This window comes from Aythya fuligula, chromosome 1, assembly GCF_009819795.1.
Source record: "Aythya fuligula isolate bAytFul2 chromosome 1, bAytFul2.pri, whole genome shotgun sequence".
NCBI classification, from domain to species: Eukaryota; Metazoa; Chordata; class Aves; order Anseriformes; family Anatidae; genus Aythya; species Aythya fuligula.
The window spans coordinates 137,273,926-137,292,892 of NC_045559.1; the positions used below are offsets into that span (position 1 = coordinate 137,273,926).

Consider the following 18,967-nt stretch of genomic DNA (forward strand, 5'->3'; position numbering starts at 1 on the left):
CTTGTTCTGAAAAAGTGTGATTATTACATTTTAAAAGAGTGATTTCTTCTGCTTAACTGGGCAGGTCTGTAGCTTTGAGCAGGGAAAGTCCACTTTAAATAGCTTTGATTTTTAGCATTCTCACTATTGCAAATAATGACACAATATTACATGACTGCTAGGGTAAATGAGGAAGAAAATGTCTTGAGGGCCATTTATAATTAGAAGTGGAGATTGTTTTTTGGAGGAGTGCAAGTGAGTAGGACCAGTGGGACCAGTGACAACTTCAATGGTAAACTCCCATCAGTATCTTGTTCACACCGGTACTTTTTTCCTCTTTGAAACTGTTGTTGAAAGGTCCTATTTACATATGCATTTGGTCTTGAACAGCACCAGAGCTGTAATGACAGAGACTGCCAAATCAGGGTGCATTGGTGGCAAGTCTTTGAGTTCAAATTTTAGTCAGCTCTCAGAGCATAACTTGAGGATTAGATGTCTTTCCACAGATGTTGGGTTAGAACCATAGCTTCTGCATTGTGCCTGTTGATTCTGCAGCCAGTTATACTTTTTGCTTGTTTCAGGAAATGCTGTTGGGACTGGGATATGAAGACAAAAACAAGTATTCCCAGATTTCGCATTTTACCTGTCATGTCAGGATGCTCTAGCCAAGTAGCTGTCAGACAGAATACAGCATCCCCCTTCTTTACTTGACAAACCTGGAGCTGCATCTTCTTAGTTTGTGTCATATGTGTTGAAAACTGGATGTTCTGTCCTTGCATTCCTACCTGAGGTCAATGAGATAGGAGAAAATATGTGAGAAGAAAGCTATGCTTCATTTTCAAGGTGACACAGCAATTCAAGCAGAAGGGTCAAGGAGGAAGATTTCATTCCTAAATGAGGTTTTGAAAAGGCATGAGCAATTCTGAATGTCATCTCACCATTGCTGCTAGTCTTCATTTATGCAGATGTAAGCTCATGTGTTTGTCCTCCACTTGGTCACACAGTGAAGAAAGTTTTCACCTTTTTGGCTAGACTTGAGTAATGCTAACCATTCACACACAAATGTCAAATATGCGATTTATTCTGGCTGACAGACTGTAGTATTCTCAGTGGATACTGAGCACTACTCTCTGAACATCTACAAGAATTTCATGGTAGGCAGGCAGGTGTGTTGCAACTGTCCTTGTCACAAAACCCTCAGAGGTTATTATACAAGACTGCCTTGGGTGAGAAAGAAGTGTCCTAGCTCATATGATGCTAAATTATGCAAATGAACACTTTGCCTCTTGTAGCTCAGTTCTTAGAAAGCTGTTAAAAAGTGTCAAATTGGTACTAAGTGCCGTATACTCATTATGCTTTAAAAAAATAAAATCCTTAATTTCTATGCTTTTCCAGAAAAGCCCATGTAAATTGATTTCTGTTTTGAGTATGTACAGTCTCATGTATACAATGTCTGCATACACTAGAAAAATCTATGAAATCTAAAGCCAAAGATGGAAATATTTTTAAAATCAAACTGAGTAGTCCCTTTGGACTTCATTCATTAGTGCCACTTTTTTTTTTGTTGTTGTTGTTTTTTTTGTTTGTTTTTTTCTTTTCCTGTCATGGCCATTAGATCTCAGACCTGGTGGGACTTTCAGTCTCTGGCTGTTGGGAGAGACTTGCTGGCATGGGGGTGACCTGCTTTTAATGTGATGTCTCTGTAGCCCTTTTCCATTGCTTTAGTTCCTTTTTGATGTTTCCGTAGTTTAATCTATTGCTTGGATTTACTCTATTTTTTCCCCCTCACTGTCTTCTGTGTCTTTTCTAATAGCTTACTTGTATTGCCCTTTGCTTTGTCCATCCCCATGGATACAAACCTGACACGTAGCACTGAGGAGTGCTGGCTACAGTTTCTGAACACAGCAGCTTGCCTCCCCTGAATTAATAGAAGCTTTCTGAGTACTTAATATATTTTTTAATACTGGTTTCGCTATTGCCACCAGATCCAAGTTCAGTTGACTTAGTATAATTTTTCAAAGTAGTGGTAATATTGTTCCTTTTTGAAAACACTCGGAATTTATTTGCTTATAAATTCTAACAGTAAACTGTTTAATAGCAGAGAGAAGTAAGTTTAGTATAAAGCCAGGTTGAAAGACCCTCTTCTGCAGGAAGTAAGATTCAATACCTCTATTAATGTATATCTATGCAGCATTTTCAGACCTTTGCTGAAAGGCTGTATGTTAAATGGAACACATCAATAATTAATAAGATGATGTACCTTTGGAAAGTGGACATAAATAAAAATAGAAGAGATATTTCCTAGTTTAGTTACAGATACCTATTCTAACACATGAACGTATTTATTTTCTGTAACTCTTTTGCCATTCAAACTTTGAAGTAACCTCGGTACCTTAGCTGGTTGACCACAGAAAGAATGAGAACTATTCCCACAATTCTTTCCTAACCATGTAAGTTTTCAGTCTTAAGAATGTTCTGAAATGCTTACAATACTCTGTGTTTATTCCTTCACTTCTAAACTATTCTGCCCTGACCTAAGTAAAATTTTAAATATTTCTCAAACAGTAGGGAACAGACAGCTGGAGCAGAGCTGTGCATTAACCTGTAGAATTGAACAAGGCTTTATGAAATTAAAAAGTAATGGGGATTTGTGGATGTTACTGAGGAATTACGCAATCAAACTCTACCTGTCATTTAAAGAAGTGTCTGTCTCCCTAATGGACTGTCTTCTTTTCTTTCACTGCACCTGATACAATTATTGCTATTTCTTCACTTCTCAATAGTAGAAACTTTGGCTTTTTACAAGAAAAGATAAATCTTCCAGTGCAGTACTGGGGTGATGGGTCTCACACCTACCTCTTAGAGTTGTGAATTTCCATCTTTACTCTGTCCCTGACAAGTATTTCATTTACAATCTTGTTTGCTTCCCTCTCAAGAACATCTGTACTTGTGCCAGTTACTGCTATAGGTGAGGGAAAGTTAGGTTAGTCTAGGTGCAGCAATTCCATTTTCCCTTTTCAGATTTCTTGTCAGAACTTACTTCGGGTCCAGCTATTGTGGACCTGAAAACTAATAATAACTGGAGAGAGGACTTTGAATTCTTTCTGAGTCTGCCCCCAAATTTTTCTTTTTTTTGAATGTATTTTAAATACTTTCAGTCCTGATCTAATTGTTTGCTTTATATGCTTGACATCTTCTCATTAAAAATTTTGGAGTGAGAACTGACACTTTGCAAGGTATATATTTCCACAGCACCTACAGTAGGGGTTCCTTACTCACTTGCTCCTGAAATATTATCACCACAAAACAAAAGTTAGAGAAAATACTCTCAAGTTGTGACTGAACATGTCTCTGGTCATCCGAAAAACTATAGATATCAAATTGACTAGTCAGTAGCTATTTCATCTGGCTTAGCTCTATTCTCAGTGGCTCTGAGCAATTTAAACATGCCCCATCCAGTGTTAAGATCTCAAATTCTCAAGTAGAAACTGTATCTCAGTAATATATTGAAATATATTACTGAAATATATATATGAAATATATTTCATAGGCTAGATTTCTTATTTTATTTGAATTCAGTGGAACCATTTAGAAAAATTCCACATATGGAAATTGATAGGAGAGGCTTTAGACAGAGAAGACGAAGATATGCTGACCTTAATATCAAATTCCTCTATTAGGTTGCATGAGTTTGAATGGTGGGTCAAATATATTAATCAAGTAGCAAGAAAAGGTCACTAGGTAAACTTGTAATCATGCCATGACCATTAATGACACTGAAAATCACCTTTTCTGCTCCTTGAACCAGAGGTATTTATAGAAAGAACAACTATGAGGCAAAGAGCATGTACAGAATTTATCAGACTTTCAACATCCATGGAAGTTAAAAAAAAAAAAAAAAAAGGGTTCTTTTTCCAAGAAACATAATTTAAATGAATGAATGAATGAAACAGCTTCTCAAATCCCTTTGATTCTTTTTTCTCTTTGAATTTATTTTGTTTGTTACTTTAGCCCTCTACTGTCAGACACTCCTTGGTAATTTTTTCCTTGCAGAACACATTTAAAAATGGTTTAAGTTTGTTGTTGCTCTTGGAAACAAACTAAGCATTTTGACCCACAGGCAGTGTTCAAGCTGCTAAGTAGATGGATGAAGATGAGGACCACGTACAGTGGCAGGCAAAGAAGCAGAATATCAAAGTATGGTTGAGAAAATGTTATGAAAAATAGTTTATTAAGAACTCATAAAACTTCTGAAGAGTTATGGAGAATTCTTCAGATAGGGAAACCAACAGTTATAGACGAACTTGTGTTTCTACATGCTACGTTTTGAAGGGATGATGTAAAAACACCCTAACTAGTTACAGCAATCTGCTTTACATCAAGAGAGAAAATTGAAAAATGCAGAAATAATCCCAGGGCAACATGTAAAAATGTAGTAAGGTCCAGGAGAAATGTCTTTTAAAACCAGCAAAACCAAAGAAACCAGCCTGAGCAATGTGGTCATAAATCAGAATCAATAGCATACATGTACATGCATATCAGAAACTTGGAGAAAAATAATCAATAGTTGTAATAATGTCAAGCTACATTTTACGGTAGACAGAGTAGGTGATACAAACAGATGTTAAAGAAGGTGTAAAGTCAGCCATCTGCATGCAAATATAAGAGAGAATCTCTGTCATTCATAGCTTTTTGGTTGATTCTGTACATACTGAATAAATGGCTTGATGTAAGGTAACGCAGGAACTCTACTTAGGGTGTGACTCATCTCAGCTACACCTGAGTTAGTCATCCTGGGCTCTCTTTATAGTTTACAGAGGCAGCTGGTGCTTCTAATGAGTGATTCCTCTTAACTTAATGTGGTGGTCTAAATTAAGGCAATGAATTCCATCTCAAAGCACTTTCTTTTCACTGATTTTAAGGGAATCAGAGTAACCAGCTGAGATGCAGATATCATCAGTACAGAAGTAGAAACTGTGGTGAATGAATTATAATTTAAATATTTAGCCACTGCATCCCGTTCTATCATGTTGTTTATGTAAGCTACAAAAAAGTAAAGTGACTTGAGGTGACTCTCACACTGTCTTCAATACCTTCTCTGAGCAGCTAGTCAGAAAACGAAGAATGGAAAAAAACAACTCTTGGTTTAGCTTTGAGCGATGCACCCAGGCTGGTGCCAGATGTAAATACAGAGAGCCACTGTGTAATGGTGCACAAAGCATATGCAAACCAAAATCCCTTGACAGGACAATTCACAGCAGTAATATAATTTCAAGAATGGAACTACAGAAAAATGAGGCAGCTTAGCTGAAGTGAAATAAAAAATAACAACTCCAGCTGTAAATCTTGTCAGGGATTTTTTTTTTTCTTTAAAGGCAAATGCTGCAAAAATGTTAAGAACAGAAAAAAAATACCAGCATGGTTAAATTGCAGAGTAAGAGGGGATGCTAGAAATAAAAAGATAGTTTTCCCAAAAGTTGAAGTCACATCTGAATGATTGAAATGGAGAAGAGATCACATTCTGGCAATTTAAGGGCAATATAAAACCAAGATAAGGCAGAACTATTCTGAGGAGCTGCCTGGTAAAAAAAAGTGCATTTTGACTTATCAAAACATGGCTGAAATTTTCTCCCAGGTTAGTTTGATTCTACCTTTCATAAAGGCTGTGATCTGCTGCAGTCTAACAATGGAATTATGACAGAGTCTCTAAATATTTTTTTTGGAGAAAGATAACTTTGATGGGATTTCAGCTCTAAGTGCCTCATTGCAGATCAGTGAATGATGTTCAGTTCCACTTGCAATCAAAGGAGAACCTTTTTTTTTTTTTTTTTTGGATAGTTTTATAAATGCACAGAAAGGAATGGAAAAAACATCTAAAGTATCCCCAACTTCACAGGAAAAGAAGGAAGGAAGAACTCTTCTTGGAAATAAGGTTTCATTTTTCCCCCTTTAATTTCAAGCATCCTTTATAATAGCTTCTGAATGTGTCATCTGAGTAATTACAGGATTTATTTTAAAAGTATTGCTTAAAAGGGAGCTGCCATAATTATATGCACCTGAAGCTTTTTGAGACATAAATTACTGGCTACACTTCTAATAAAAAGCAGACTGTCAAGAGGTGTCCCAAATCATTGGGTTAATGACTTCAGGTCAGCAGGCCTCTTAGAAAATATAATTAATGTCTCTAGCTAAAGGTATACATATAGTTCCAGTGGACACTAATATCATATATTAGGACACCAAAAAACTATTATGCCAAGTCACACTTAAAACCTTCAGAAATGGAAGGAACTGTACTAATTTATATTTATGTTTGCTAAGGGCTGCACGTGTAAATTATCTTGACTGGAATTAGTTTCCAAGTTTGTTGCATCTGGGGTTATTTTCTGTGGTTTCCTATGCAATTTCTTTAAGCAAATAGATGTCTGGGGGTGACTGGGTGGGTCATTCTTGATGAACAGTGTGTGAACAGAGGTGGTTCAAGAGGTGGTTCAACTAAGCAGGATGAAATTTATATCACCTTGCAATGCACTGGCTGTTCAACTGCCACTAGATCTGCTAGGATTTTTTTTGGTTACAGAGTGTGAGAGGTATCTCTTGTCCAGGCAACAACTTTCTTTTAAAGATGAAAGAACTCTGCATAAGGTCTCAGGCTTTCCCCATCAGAGTGTAGGAAGAGCCTGGTCCTCTATAGATGGCATTACTGGGGCTCACTGGGAAGTGGGGCATAGCAATGCACTGGGTACCCTCTAACTATTCTGTGTTTATTAAAATTTTTGAGTTCTGTGGGTAATGGAAGCTCTTTCTGGAAAAATCCTTCTGGTAGTTAAACAGTCTTGTACATTTTTTTACGTTAGATTAATTTTTTTTGTAGTATATTATATTAAATGTCAGAAGTTAAGGTTGTTAGGATACTCAAGCATGTGTCTGAGTTGCGTGATTTCAACAGGGCATATATGTGTAAAGTCAAGTGTCTTCTTTCTCATCATACCCATATATATCCATAAATATACACACGTATATTGATGATGCTTTTGCTCTCTACCTCATCACAGACAGCTGCAAAACAATTCCACTGTCTCTCTGTTGTAGTCTTTTTAAAGTCTGTGAGGGCTTTCAAAGCTCAGGTTTTCCTTTTTCCCCAGGCCTCCAGGGATAATTCTTTCTCATTCAAGCCAAAAATGAACTCCTAACAATACTGTCTAAATAGTCCTAGATGTACTGGATAAGTAATGCTAGGCTTTTTAATTTTTATTTTAATAAATAAATATATATATATTTAATGGATTTGTCTCTCACTGTTGGCTGATTTCTTAATTATATTAGACTAGGAATGTAGTTTGACCACACCTCATGCTATACCTGAGAAAGAAAAAGTAGAAAAGGAGCTGGAGGAGAAAGAGACCATGAGTATGCTGGCAGAAGCTTGAATATATGTTTTTAGATGTTAGCAAACTTGTGAATGAAGTTTTGACCAAAAAGCAAATTCTCCATCATGAATGGGGCATTGATTCTGATTTAGTTTCCCATGTGGTTGTAGCTTACACAGTGTTTTTCCCAGTACAATTTCTGTGATGTTTAAATTTCTGAGCTAATGATGCAGCCTTTCATCTATACAAACACTTAAAGAGCTTTCTCAGTCTCTGCATATTTCCATACACTCTTTTGGAGCTTTGGTAGATCTGCAATGTCAGCTGAAACTGATTGATCTTACAAGTTGCTAGGAAAGGACAGAAGTATTGTGATCCTGTAAATTCTGTTTCCTTAGGAAACCTGGCCAAAACAGTGCTCCTTGCTGAAGAAGAAAATGTTTTTTTTGTTCTTTTCATAATTTCTTGATTATTTTAGGTGAATGTGGTTTTGTTGCCTTGTTTTTTTTTTTTTTTTTTCTTTTTTTTTTTTTTGACCAATTTCTATTTTTTCTTCTGGAGTTGGTACAATTTATACTCATTTTTACTGGAAATTCAAACCTTAACAACCTTATTAACAGCTATGAATCTGACAGATTTTCATGATTCTGCTCTGTTGAGGTTAGACCTTGGAGGTCCATTTGTAGCAGATGTAGAAGATGAGCAAACAGAGGAATACATTTTAGTGCAAATCAGCCAGACTGAAGATGCTGTCTCAAGGAGGAGACACCAGCAGCAGGTGATGGCCTTTGCATTTTCTTTCACTTTTTCTGAGATGTGTTTTATCTTTTGTATTTCCGTCATTGGTATGTGCATTAGTTGGTCATGCTTTTCCCTGTGGGAAAACCTGTGTGAAGGTCAGCATTGGAAAAATTATTAGAAAAATAATTAGACTAAGCCTTTGCAAGACTTTCTTTAACTTCCAATCAAAATTTTCTAAACCTGATATCTCTTGACTGATATCTTGCATGAAAGTTCAAGTGTTAAAAGTTGGCAACATTTCAAAAATTGTCTTAGGAAGAAGAAACAAGTGTAAAGTGCCTTTTTGCACTCACTGAAATACATTTTCACATTTTGTTGCAAATTATTTTTTCAGGCAAGTTGTCACACTTATTGGCTTTTTTCTCTTTCTGTTGTCTGTAGCAACTTCCTGCTGCTCCCTTCCTGAGAACTCAGTGAAGGAGGATCTTTTATGAGGTGTCATTGTGTATCACTGAAAAATAAAAATAAGCTTCATCATTTATTAAATAGTATTGGCATACAAACTGCTGCTTCTCATTCTGTATAGGTGGTGTCCTGTACCAGTGATAATTTAGCTGAATAACATCAACAGTATGCCCGCTTACACCCAATACTACAGAGAAAGATTAATCCCAGTACCTCGGTGTGCCAAATAATACGATAATGGCAATTACAGCCTTAAACCACTGAACTCCTGATGTGGAGAATGCATCACCCAAGGACAGTGATCCCAAGGAGCCTTTGCACTGCTGCAGGTAGCCAGAGCACAGTTTGTTTGTAGCAGCCCACCTCCCACTGGCACTCCAGTGGTGGTCCTGACATGACCAAGATTATGCTACTCAGAATGACTTTCCCGTCTGCGTGCTCCTCAGGCATTTCTCTGCATCAGGTGTTCCAAGTTGGCTGATTATGCTGTTTTTTTTTTTTTTTTTTTTGGTTTGCTTGTTGTTTTTGTTTTTCTTCTGCAATTTGTAGCACATAGGGTCCAGACAGATTCAGGGATTTACACTACAATTAACTGAATCTTACATTTATTTACATTTATTTTCTTAAAAAAAAATAAAATTATGTATCTGTATGTAATGACTTTTGACTAAGTTTGCAGTATATCAGTGTATTTTAGTAGGTAAAGTTTCAGTTTTTTATTTTCTGAGGCTCTTTTCACTCTCTTTGCTCTTGTTCCTTTCTCTCATTCCTCTTCCTAGATCAGCAAAGGAAGGAATTCTGTTTCTGTTTGCTGAAATTCTAGCATGTATTCTTCATAACGTCTGGGGGTAGCATCTTGCTGTTGGGCTTCTCATCACTGTACCTTATGTCTGATAGTTTTCTTCCTAGGCAGTCTTAGGAGCAAACCACATTGTCTCTTCTGTGGCTTAGATGACAGGTCACTCCAGGGGACACTATTGCCTGTGGGAGGACGATGGACACTTCAGCAACTTTGGCTGTTTTCCCTTATGTAGTCATCTAATGCTCTCCTGGCAGGTCCCTCCACCTTAAATCTGCCAAGAAAGAATATCTTTAGCATCATAATATAAAAGCACCACGCTGACTGTCTGTAATTACCTATTTTTTTTTTTTTTTTTCCTCTCCCAAGCCATTTGAATTTAAGTAAAAATATCTTGGGCCACAAGGGCACCACTCAGAGTCTGGAGGACCACCTGTCCTAAGTACCATGCAGTTTGTGTTGCAGGTTAAAGAGTCAAAGAGGACTGTGCAAAAATTCAGAAACTCTGTACCAATTGTCTGGAAGTTTGGGATTGCTCCTGGGATTTGTGGCTCTTGCAGTGTGGAAATGCCCACAGTAGCCTTGTGTTGTGTCACCTAGCTGAGATGCTTAGGTGGGAGCCTAGCTGCCCTAGATGTTCCCTAAAGCCAAAACAGAAAGTGTGATGTGGTCTCCCCTCGTCTAGAGCATCTCCTGGAGTTGTTTCCAGCTTCACTCATAGAATGAGGGGATGAGGATAAACTTGCTGAAGGCTGTTAACATAACTAACAAAGGTGGAATGAATTTAGGGTGGTGTGTCTGATCTCCTGTCCATAAAAATCCTCCACGCTGCAAAGGAGATAGAATGAAGAATAAAAGGCAGAACAGAGGTTTATCACATTTCACTGATTCTTACCTAATATCACCAAATCTGACCCTTTTGCAGGTGGTGTACAACTGGTCTCTACCTTTAAGTTCAAGAAGAAATCAGCAAATCATCACAACTAGAACCTTTCAGATGCCAAACAGGTTGGCTACAAAGACTCAAGAAACAAACCATTGAAGTTTACATAGACTTGACTGCCCAAGAATAAGATAACATTCTAAAAATAATCTGTCACTGACTGTTTCAGAGGGGCAGGAAAGCATGACATCTCCTTTGCTTTCTAAATGCATTTCCAAGGGTGGCTTGCTGAGTTTATCTTCCAAGCTATCTAGAGGGATAGAGTGAAAATATTTGAAAAGTCTCTTGTAATTTGCAAAAATATAACATATTTATAGATTCTCTTAATATAAAATTAATGCTAAGTAAAATGAATGAGTTTTCATTTACAGAATAAAAACAAAACTTTTTTTCCTTTCCCCAGGGGCACCATCTTCATAAACATTCAAGCTTTCCTGCAGGAGCCTGGAAGTGTTCCTCTCTCCATGAAAACATCAATACCTTCATGCTAATATAGAGGCACAAGTAACAATTGCATCCATAATCTTAGTTGGTGTCTATGTGCTGATCATACTGGAAGTAAGTCATGTTTTGTGCTTTGGTTTTATTTTTGCAATTGCAAATTGCAAAAAAAAAATTGCAAATGGAATGTGAGGAAGAGTTTCATTCTTGAGCTGTAACATACTTTTAAGAGTGTATCTGAATCCTTGCTGAATCATTATCGTTGCTAGTGGAATGAACAAGGTATGTGTGTGAGGAAGTTGTTCTGAATTGCAACTGATTCTGGCTAGCTATAACCAACATTACAGTGGTTTCTTGCATGTTCTTCTACTAGCACCTCTTAGTGTTTTAGTATTTTAGCAGGATACAACTTGGCTATAAGAGTTAAAAAATAAATTTGGTTTATAAAAGATGCAGAAAATCAAATCTTAAAAAGGTTAAAAGCAATTAACTTTTTTTTTTTTTTTTTTAAACTTCAGTTATTCCTTTTTCTAAGGCACCTCAAACTATATTTTGCTTACTTTTAAAAGGTTAAACTGTAGCACACTTTTAATATCACTGACATTTAGAAATGCTTTTACTGTAGTATTTAAAGAAAAAGAGTTTAAGTTAACATGAAGAAGTCAAGGGATGAGGAACTTTAAACATATATTGTAAATTTAATTCCAAAGCCTTGAGTTACCAGACCAAAGAAAATACCTCAAATCAGCACTAAGGATGAGAAACATGTCAGAAAGAGCTCCAGCTCCTACAAACTTCTTTGAACTGAAATCATTAACTGTCTGATTATCTTGAAATACAGGCCTACCTTCTTCATCTTTTTTTTTTTTTTTTTTTTTTTAAGATCCTGTGAGTATATACATTCTCTGTGAATTTTCCAGGAGTTCCACTAGTATGAAACAGAGAAGTGAATCAGGTCCTATACGGTGCTTAGTAATGTCTGGCATGCCTCACTACTTATACACATCCCTTGTGTACCTTAAGCTTTTCATCCTGTTACTTGCTGAATGGTAAGAAAGATAGGTAAATGCTTTCTTATCAAATATCAGCAATAGGCACATGTAACATGACAGATGCTTCAGATGCTTAGATTATGTGATTCAAGACTGGTGATTTATTTATGAGGCTAAAACTGGTTCTATGTATTTTCTAAGTGAACAAAGAGACCTAGTATTAAGTGTGAAGGTGGTTTGAACTAGATCTTGATGTATACATAGGTAGGAATGCAAAATAAGCTTTATGGTCTTTATGCAGCTTTAAAAAAAACACAACTTATGCAATCCTCTAACAATTGCAAAACTTTATTATTATTATTATTATTTTTAATATGCAATGGCTGAGATTTCTTGTTTCATCTTTAGAAAGTCACTTTTGAACAATTCATGTGTGCACAGGAAATAAACTGAAGAGCAAAACTAAGAAAAGCACGCATTTTCCTGTTGTTTCTAAGAAAAAGCTCTGAAACTACTCATTAGTTTCATTGCTTCTGTGAAATGATCATGGAAAAATTTCTGTTGATGGCAGAAAAATTATTCCAGCAAATTCAAAGACAGAAATAGATCTTTATAAGTAAACGTTTTTTGAATATTAAAGTGTGGGAAGTCACCTATTGCATCACAATTTTAGCTGCTTTCTCCATAATTTTTGTAGGAATGACAAATGCTGCGACTAGAGTAAATTTTAAACTATGAATTTATAAGCGGCAATAACTAACATAAAATAAAACTTGATTGTTGTTTGGTTCCATCATGGAACTCTTCCAAGACGTGGGATGTTAATATTCTTAGTATACGGAATAGTGGCTTACCTTATATTTGATATTTATTACTTTGGTGCCTGAAGTCCTGCTTTCTCACACATTGCACTCTAATCCATTAGCAGTTATCACTGTTAGAGAAATCAATTGGTGTTGCTGCAGGAGCGATCTCTCATGGATTTTCATTTTCTGTGTTGCTGCTCCCCTTTTTTTTATCTGTTTTTATTCTAGTTTTCCTGTGTTTTATTCATTATCATTGCCAATATAGGTTTCAACTTCAGGCAGTGCAGACACCCAAACAGGTTTTAGAGCTATATCTTCACATATTTTCTTGTGATGTTAAAGAAAGAGGAAGCCTTTTTCTGTGACAACACATGAGCTATCCAAAGGTGTGCCTTTTGCCTCCACCTGCCACAGCCCTTTTTCCCCATACAGGAACCCCAGATCTTGTGCCCCAGCCTCCTCAAACCCACTGTCCTCATCTTAATCCTTCCTTCCCCTTCTCAGCCTGCCCTTTGCTACCTTATTCATCAGGGAGTATACAGGAAACAGACTGCAAGAGCCTTCTGCCTTCCACAGATACAGAGGAACATATTCTGACTGAAAAATGAAATGCATTTGCTGTAAACAGTCTCCTCTAAACTTGCAGCAGTGTAAAAACATGTGCAAAATTCTGCTCTGAAGTAGCTGTTTGCATCTTTTTTGGCACTGAATTTGTAGGAGCCTCAAAGTATATCAAGAACCAGTCCTTGTCAGAGGGGGTCTAGCATCTTCTGAAGACAGCACATTCTGAGACATGTTAAGCCACTGAACCTGTTTTTTCATGCATTTATTTAAGTGCTACTTCTTTTAAAACTGATTGTGTTATTTGATCATAAAAATATTAATACATTTTTGTAAAGGAAGATTCCATTTTCTCATCTTCAATTTCTAATAATTTCTTCTATATGCTTGCCATAAACATGAATATTTTTGTACTCACCATCCCTACTCTACCCCTTGGAGCTTTCATATATTGCCCTTTAACTCTGGACATCTCTTAGTTACGTTCCCTTTGTGAAATCTGTATGTTCCTTTTTCTTTTCTTTCTTTCTTTCTTTCTTCTTTCTTTCTCTTCTTTCTTTCTTTCTTTCTTTCTTTCTTTCTTTCTTTCTTTCATTCTTTCTTTTCTTTCTTCTTTCTTTCTTCTTTCTTTATTTTTTTATTTTTTTATTTTTTTTATTTTTCTTCACATAATCATTCTTTCCTTCAGTAACTAGACATTCATTCTCTTGAAATTGATTTTTCTTCAAATATTGAACAGTTACCTCTTTGCATTTCAGTCTTCTCTTCCCTTCCCTTCTCCCAGAGGAGAAAAAAGAAAAAAACCTGCCTCTTGTGATATTTCTGAATTAAGCTAATCTATACTATTGTATAGTGTTGTAGAAAACAATGAAGTATTTCATTTCCTTCCTGGAAGGCTACACTGCACAGGAAATTAAAGCAAAGGTACACTTCAGGAGGTTCAGATCTACCTGTTTTGATGTCAGGTCTGACATCTGATCCTTCAGGGTTACTGAGGAACAGGTGGGCTATAGGTATGTTTTGACATTTTCTACAGGATCATATGGTGAAAAGTCCAGATGTCTGGAGTTTACATAGATGTTGCTGTGCTAAATTAGTTTTATGGTTAAAAATCTCATAGGTTCCCTTTTCAATACAGTAAGATACTTTTGATTTTTGACTTCTCTCCTTTTGTGTATGTAGATAATGGAATAATACACTGGTGACCTCGAAAAGAAATCTATCTGCCTATCCATATCTTAAAATACTTGTTAATATTAGAAAGTTTTATTGGTGTTTAGAAAAGCTTCTTGAGTTCATAAAGTTCTTAATAGTAATTACAAATTGCATAATTGTAGCTATGCTGAACATGCATTAATTAGAAATATATAAGAAGGAATGTGTAACATTTATTATTAAAGGACAGAGATCGTTAATTTGAATGAATTATTAATCATGTACACTTGTCCACTGTTTTCTATTAATTGCATATTTTATGTTGTGGGCTAAAATGGAGTGTTAACTGTTTATGATACTTAACTTCATATTTTCTGGTTTACTTAATAATCTTAAAAAACAAACAAACAAACAACAATAAAAAATAAAATTAAAAAAACACCTATTTTATGAAGCATTTTATCTAGTCAGGAATAAAAGGCAGAATAATAGTCATTTTATTAAATAATAAGAAAGTACTTCTAGTACTTCAAATGGCAGACAAGTGATACTGTCAGGTGCCTGAAATTCTGTGAGAACCTCCATTGGACCTAGCATTCTCACAGCACCTAGCATTTATTTTCATATCCTGTCCTCTAGGTATCCCTAAGAAAGATCTTGTCAGGATCTTTCAAATAGTATTTTAGTGATCTGGCATCTTGAATAACATTTACAAGTCTGTATTTCTCCTTAAAATGCAAATACATGAAAGTGCAAGATCTGGCTTTAAAATGTCTAGCTTCTTGTTTTGTGAAGCATGGACTATTAATCACAATTTTCAATTTAATGGAAATATGGAGTATCAGTTTCTTTCCATATCACTTTTCTATTATTAACTGGTTTAAATTATGAATGAACGTCCCTTAAGCTCAATTTCTTTAATATAGTGTTTTTTTTTTTTTTTTTTTTTTTTTTTTTTTTTTAATAGCATCTAACCAGTAGAAACTAGCTGCAGACATAACATTTTTTTACATTTTAGTATGTGGTTTAGTACAACCATTTTTTTCTAGCATTGTGGGCTGCTTAAACCAATGTCAGAAAGCTCTTTTACAAATGAAATAACATGTTTCTTATTACTACTGTCTATGCTCACGCAGTCCTCTTTTATATTTTTTTATTTTTTTTTTTATTTTTAATTTTTATTTCCAGTAAGAGGCTATTTATTTGCACATGGGAAATTATACTTTAGAGAGGGAATAGGAAAAGAGAAGAAATATTCACTGGTGTACAAAACATAATACAAAGAGATTGCAATAGACTAAATTTAAGGTAGATTTTTTTCCCGATGAGGAGATTCACCGAAACTGGAGATGAGCTTATTCAGCACGGTTTCTCACTTCCCATCCATCCTCATATTGATCTGTGCTTAAATATAGATAACGAATAGAGTGGACTAGAGTCTTCCCACTTACACATATATCCTACCAAAAGATTGTTAGTACAGGGACGGAAGAAAATCCATAGTCTTTATTTGAAAAGGCAGCATAAAAAAGAAAATCGGAACTCCTGCTCTCCCTGGCCTTAGTGGGAAATAAATAAATTCCTGCTAGTATTATTTCCAGTTGTGCTAGGATGCAAAAATTGTGAAGAGGTATTAAAACACTGCTGTAGGTGTTGGCAGAAAATTAGGGCAGATAAGAAGAAACCATCTATCCTTTTTTTTTGGTGAAGAGTCTGAACCATACCTCATAAGGCAAGATAAAATTTGTCCTCTTCTGCCCTCCTGTCTGGGACTGGGAAGAAAAAAAAGCACAAGTTGGGGGCAGAGCTGGTAAACCATTGCCTGCTGGGTGTGCCAGCCAGCTTCCAGCAGCACAAACATGCTGGAGAGCAAAGATTTCTTGACTGTCTTGATCATCTGCACTGTTTTACAGTGAGGTAGAAATGGAGCCAGGAGCTAGGGCACAGAGAGTGAACTTGCTGGATGGAGGCAGAGATCATTAATGTCATGATGCTGTGAGTTGCATGGAATCTGAATCCACCTTGGTGATATCTAAAATGTAAAACCCAGTAGAAAAACCTAGCTTTCTACGGAGCTGGCTGGCTACATCTTTCCTGGGCAGCAGGTGGTTGCAGGTCTGCTTTGGAGTCCACAGTACCATGATAGATCATTGCCATTCAAATGTCTCCTTTTTCTATTTTTCTAGCTGAAAATGTGTGAGTAATGAGGCTGTCTTGCTGTGTCTGGGAGTAATGTACTTTCATGACATAAAACTGATGGTATGCACTGGGAACGGTGTTGAGGCCTATGAAGTGAGTGTCAGGAGGCAGCAAAGCTTGCTAAGATGGAGGACTGGATTGAGCAAGGGGATCCAGATGTAGGGCAGATCCATCTCTCCTGTTCCCTTGAGGGATTTTTTCTTCAAACTTTACCCTGGATGTTCTCCAAGAGTGTTTGTGAGGCCCAAACAAGACTTGCGACTGAGCTAGCAATTAAGCAACGTGGCCTGTCAGGATAATTCTTTTTTTTTTTTTTTTCCTCCCTGTAATTTAGGAGGATGATGTGACAAGTTGTTCCTTATGAGCAGCAGTACTGGCCAGGTGCTGGGATTTCTACCTCTTGGGTAGAGCAGAGATACTGCCTCCAATAGGACAGATCTAACACCAGTTAGATGAACTACAGCCATTTTTACCTGCCACAACTGCAACAAAGGAAGTGTAAAGTGGGCAATATCAATAGGTGGAGAGTTAAACTAGATGATCTTAGAGGTCTTTTCCAACCTTAATGATTCTGTGATTTTATGATTTAAGTAAAGGAAGCACAGAGTACTTAAAGACAAGGATAGGATAAGTTTAAATTAAAACAAAAATACAGTATAACAGAAAGCAGAACCCTCAGTTTGCTCTGTTCTAAAAATAGTTTTGTATTATTAATTCAATATGATTGTTGATTTTACACCCACTATTGCCTAATTGTTAGCTCCATCTTGGTAGAAGCCTGTCTCTGCTCTGTGTGTGTGTGTGTCTACATGTGTGCGCTTTAAAGAATACTATCTTAGATGATGGTACTTCTGTAATGTGTAAATTGGCCTTAATTAAGAACTTAATACAAAAAAAAAAAAGAAAAGAAATTGCCACAGGATGGTGCTGCTTGCTATTCCAGGGAAGGGATGGCATTACTGCTAGCTTTAAAAGATGCTGGAACCCAGGCTCCACTTTTCACAGAATGCTATTTTTTTTTTTTTTCTGAAATAATAGGAGTCATATTTCCAATGCTGTGTAAAAACTAATTTCTAAGTGTCCATTTTCTATTCACTATTGCTTTTTAAAATTAATTTCAAACTGCATTTTGTTCAATTTGTGAGACTGTCAAGCATAAATGTCTTGCCTGCCTTGCATACTACGTACGTTGCTTTTTTTTTTTTTTATTTTTTTTTGAGACGGGCAATAGAACATTAAATTAGCTTAATTGAATGTGGCTGTTCAGCTTCTACCCCACCTACGGCAAACAGAGGGGCAGAGAGCCATTAAGTCTTAAAATTTTAACAAGGTGTTAAAACGCACATACACTTCTAATGCACGCAAATGGGGATGAGAACCACTTGGCTTCTTCTGGGGCCTTAGATGATGTCTTCCTTCAGCATGAGCAGGGAAAAAAGGAATAAACAAACACAAGGCAGTGGAGGGGTACTGAAAGCATATTTGATGGCACAATCTAAAGAGGAAAAAAAATACAGAGAAGAAAAACGAAGTGAGGAAGAGAGGAGATGCCAGAGATGAGAGATGCACCAGAGAAACAGCCAGCTGGAGCAGACAGCTCCCTGTAAAGGCAAGGCAGGTGCTGCAGTTAGCCATACTGTTCATAGTGCATGGCTCCAATTCTGTATGGTCATAATATGCCGCTGTTAAAGAAGAGGGATGAATATTCACATCAGGAAAGTAAAATAGACTTACACTTTAGTTTTGTGGTTTTCTCTGTGTAATTTCTTTACATTAGAAACTATAATGTAGTTAATCTTTATGATGTTGTGATAACTGGGAAAATGCAGATGCTGCCATCTCTGGTTTCAAGAAAATGTTCCACAGCTGCGAAGGTTTTAGCAAGACTGAAAACTTGTTGCCAGGCCAACCTGTCAACATCCAATGGCTTTGGTTATGTCAGTCTGCAGTAGTGGTTTGGTTTATCATCTTCTGGGTAGCAACACTAAGTCCTTTACTGGCACAGGACCTGATCTCTCTGCTTCAGTCATATAGCAAATGTTTTTGTAGCTAAAATATCACAGGAACAATATGTCTTGGCACATAAAATGATTATCATCCTGTTTTTCCACAGGGCTCTACTTTCTATTCATCTGACCTGACTCAAGGCCTTGATTTACAAAACCTCAGTTCATTCATCTCTCTGTGTGCCTCTCCAATTTCACATTAAGACAAAACTCCCAAATTTAAAGCAAATAAAAAGACGTGCTTTTAAAATTTGAGTTTGTGTGGCTCTCAAATCATCAGATGTTACTGGATTTCCACATCCAGTAAGTCCTGGAGGGGTCTGAAAACAGTTTTGTTATCAGTCATCTCAACAGGTAAAGGCTGGAAAACACCCACCAATGTCTGTAATTATATTGGTATGACAGACTGATAGACTTTTTTTTTTTTTTTTTTTTTTTTTATAACAACTCTGGCTCTTAGCAATATCCTGAGCAGGGAGCTAATTTGAAACACATATTCAACCTTGAAGT

The 18,967-nt window shown here is 36.4% G+C and overlaps 1 protein-coding gene across 1 annotated transcript in view; it reads left to right on the forward strand.

Moving 5' to 3' along the window:
- The window catches only part of OCA2 (OCA2 melanosomal transmembrane protein), a 178,531-nt gene that overhangs the window by 28,996 nt on the left and 130,568 nt on the right, over positions 1–18,967 (forward strand). The window contains 4 exon segments of the mRNA XM_032204674.1: positions 7,970–8,127; positions 10,280–10,362; positions 10,701–10,764; positions 10,766–10,855. Coding sequence (XP_032060565.1) covers positions 7,970–8,127; positions 10,280–10,362; positions 10,701–10,764; positions 10,766–10,855 — 395 coding nt within the window.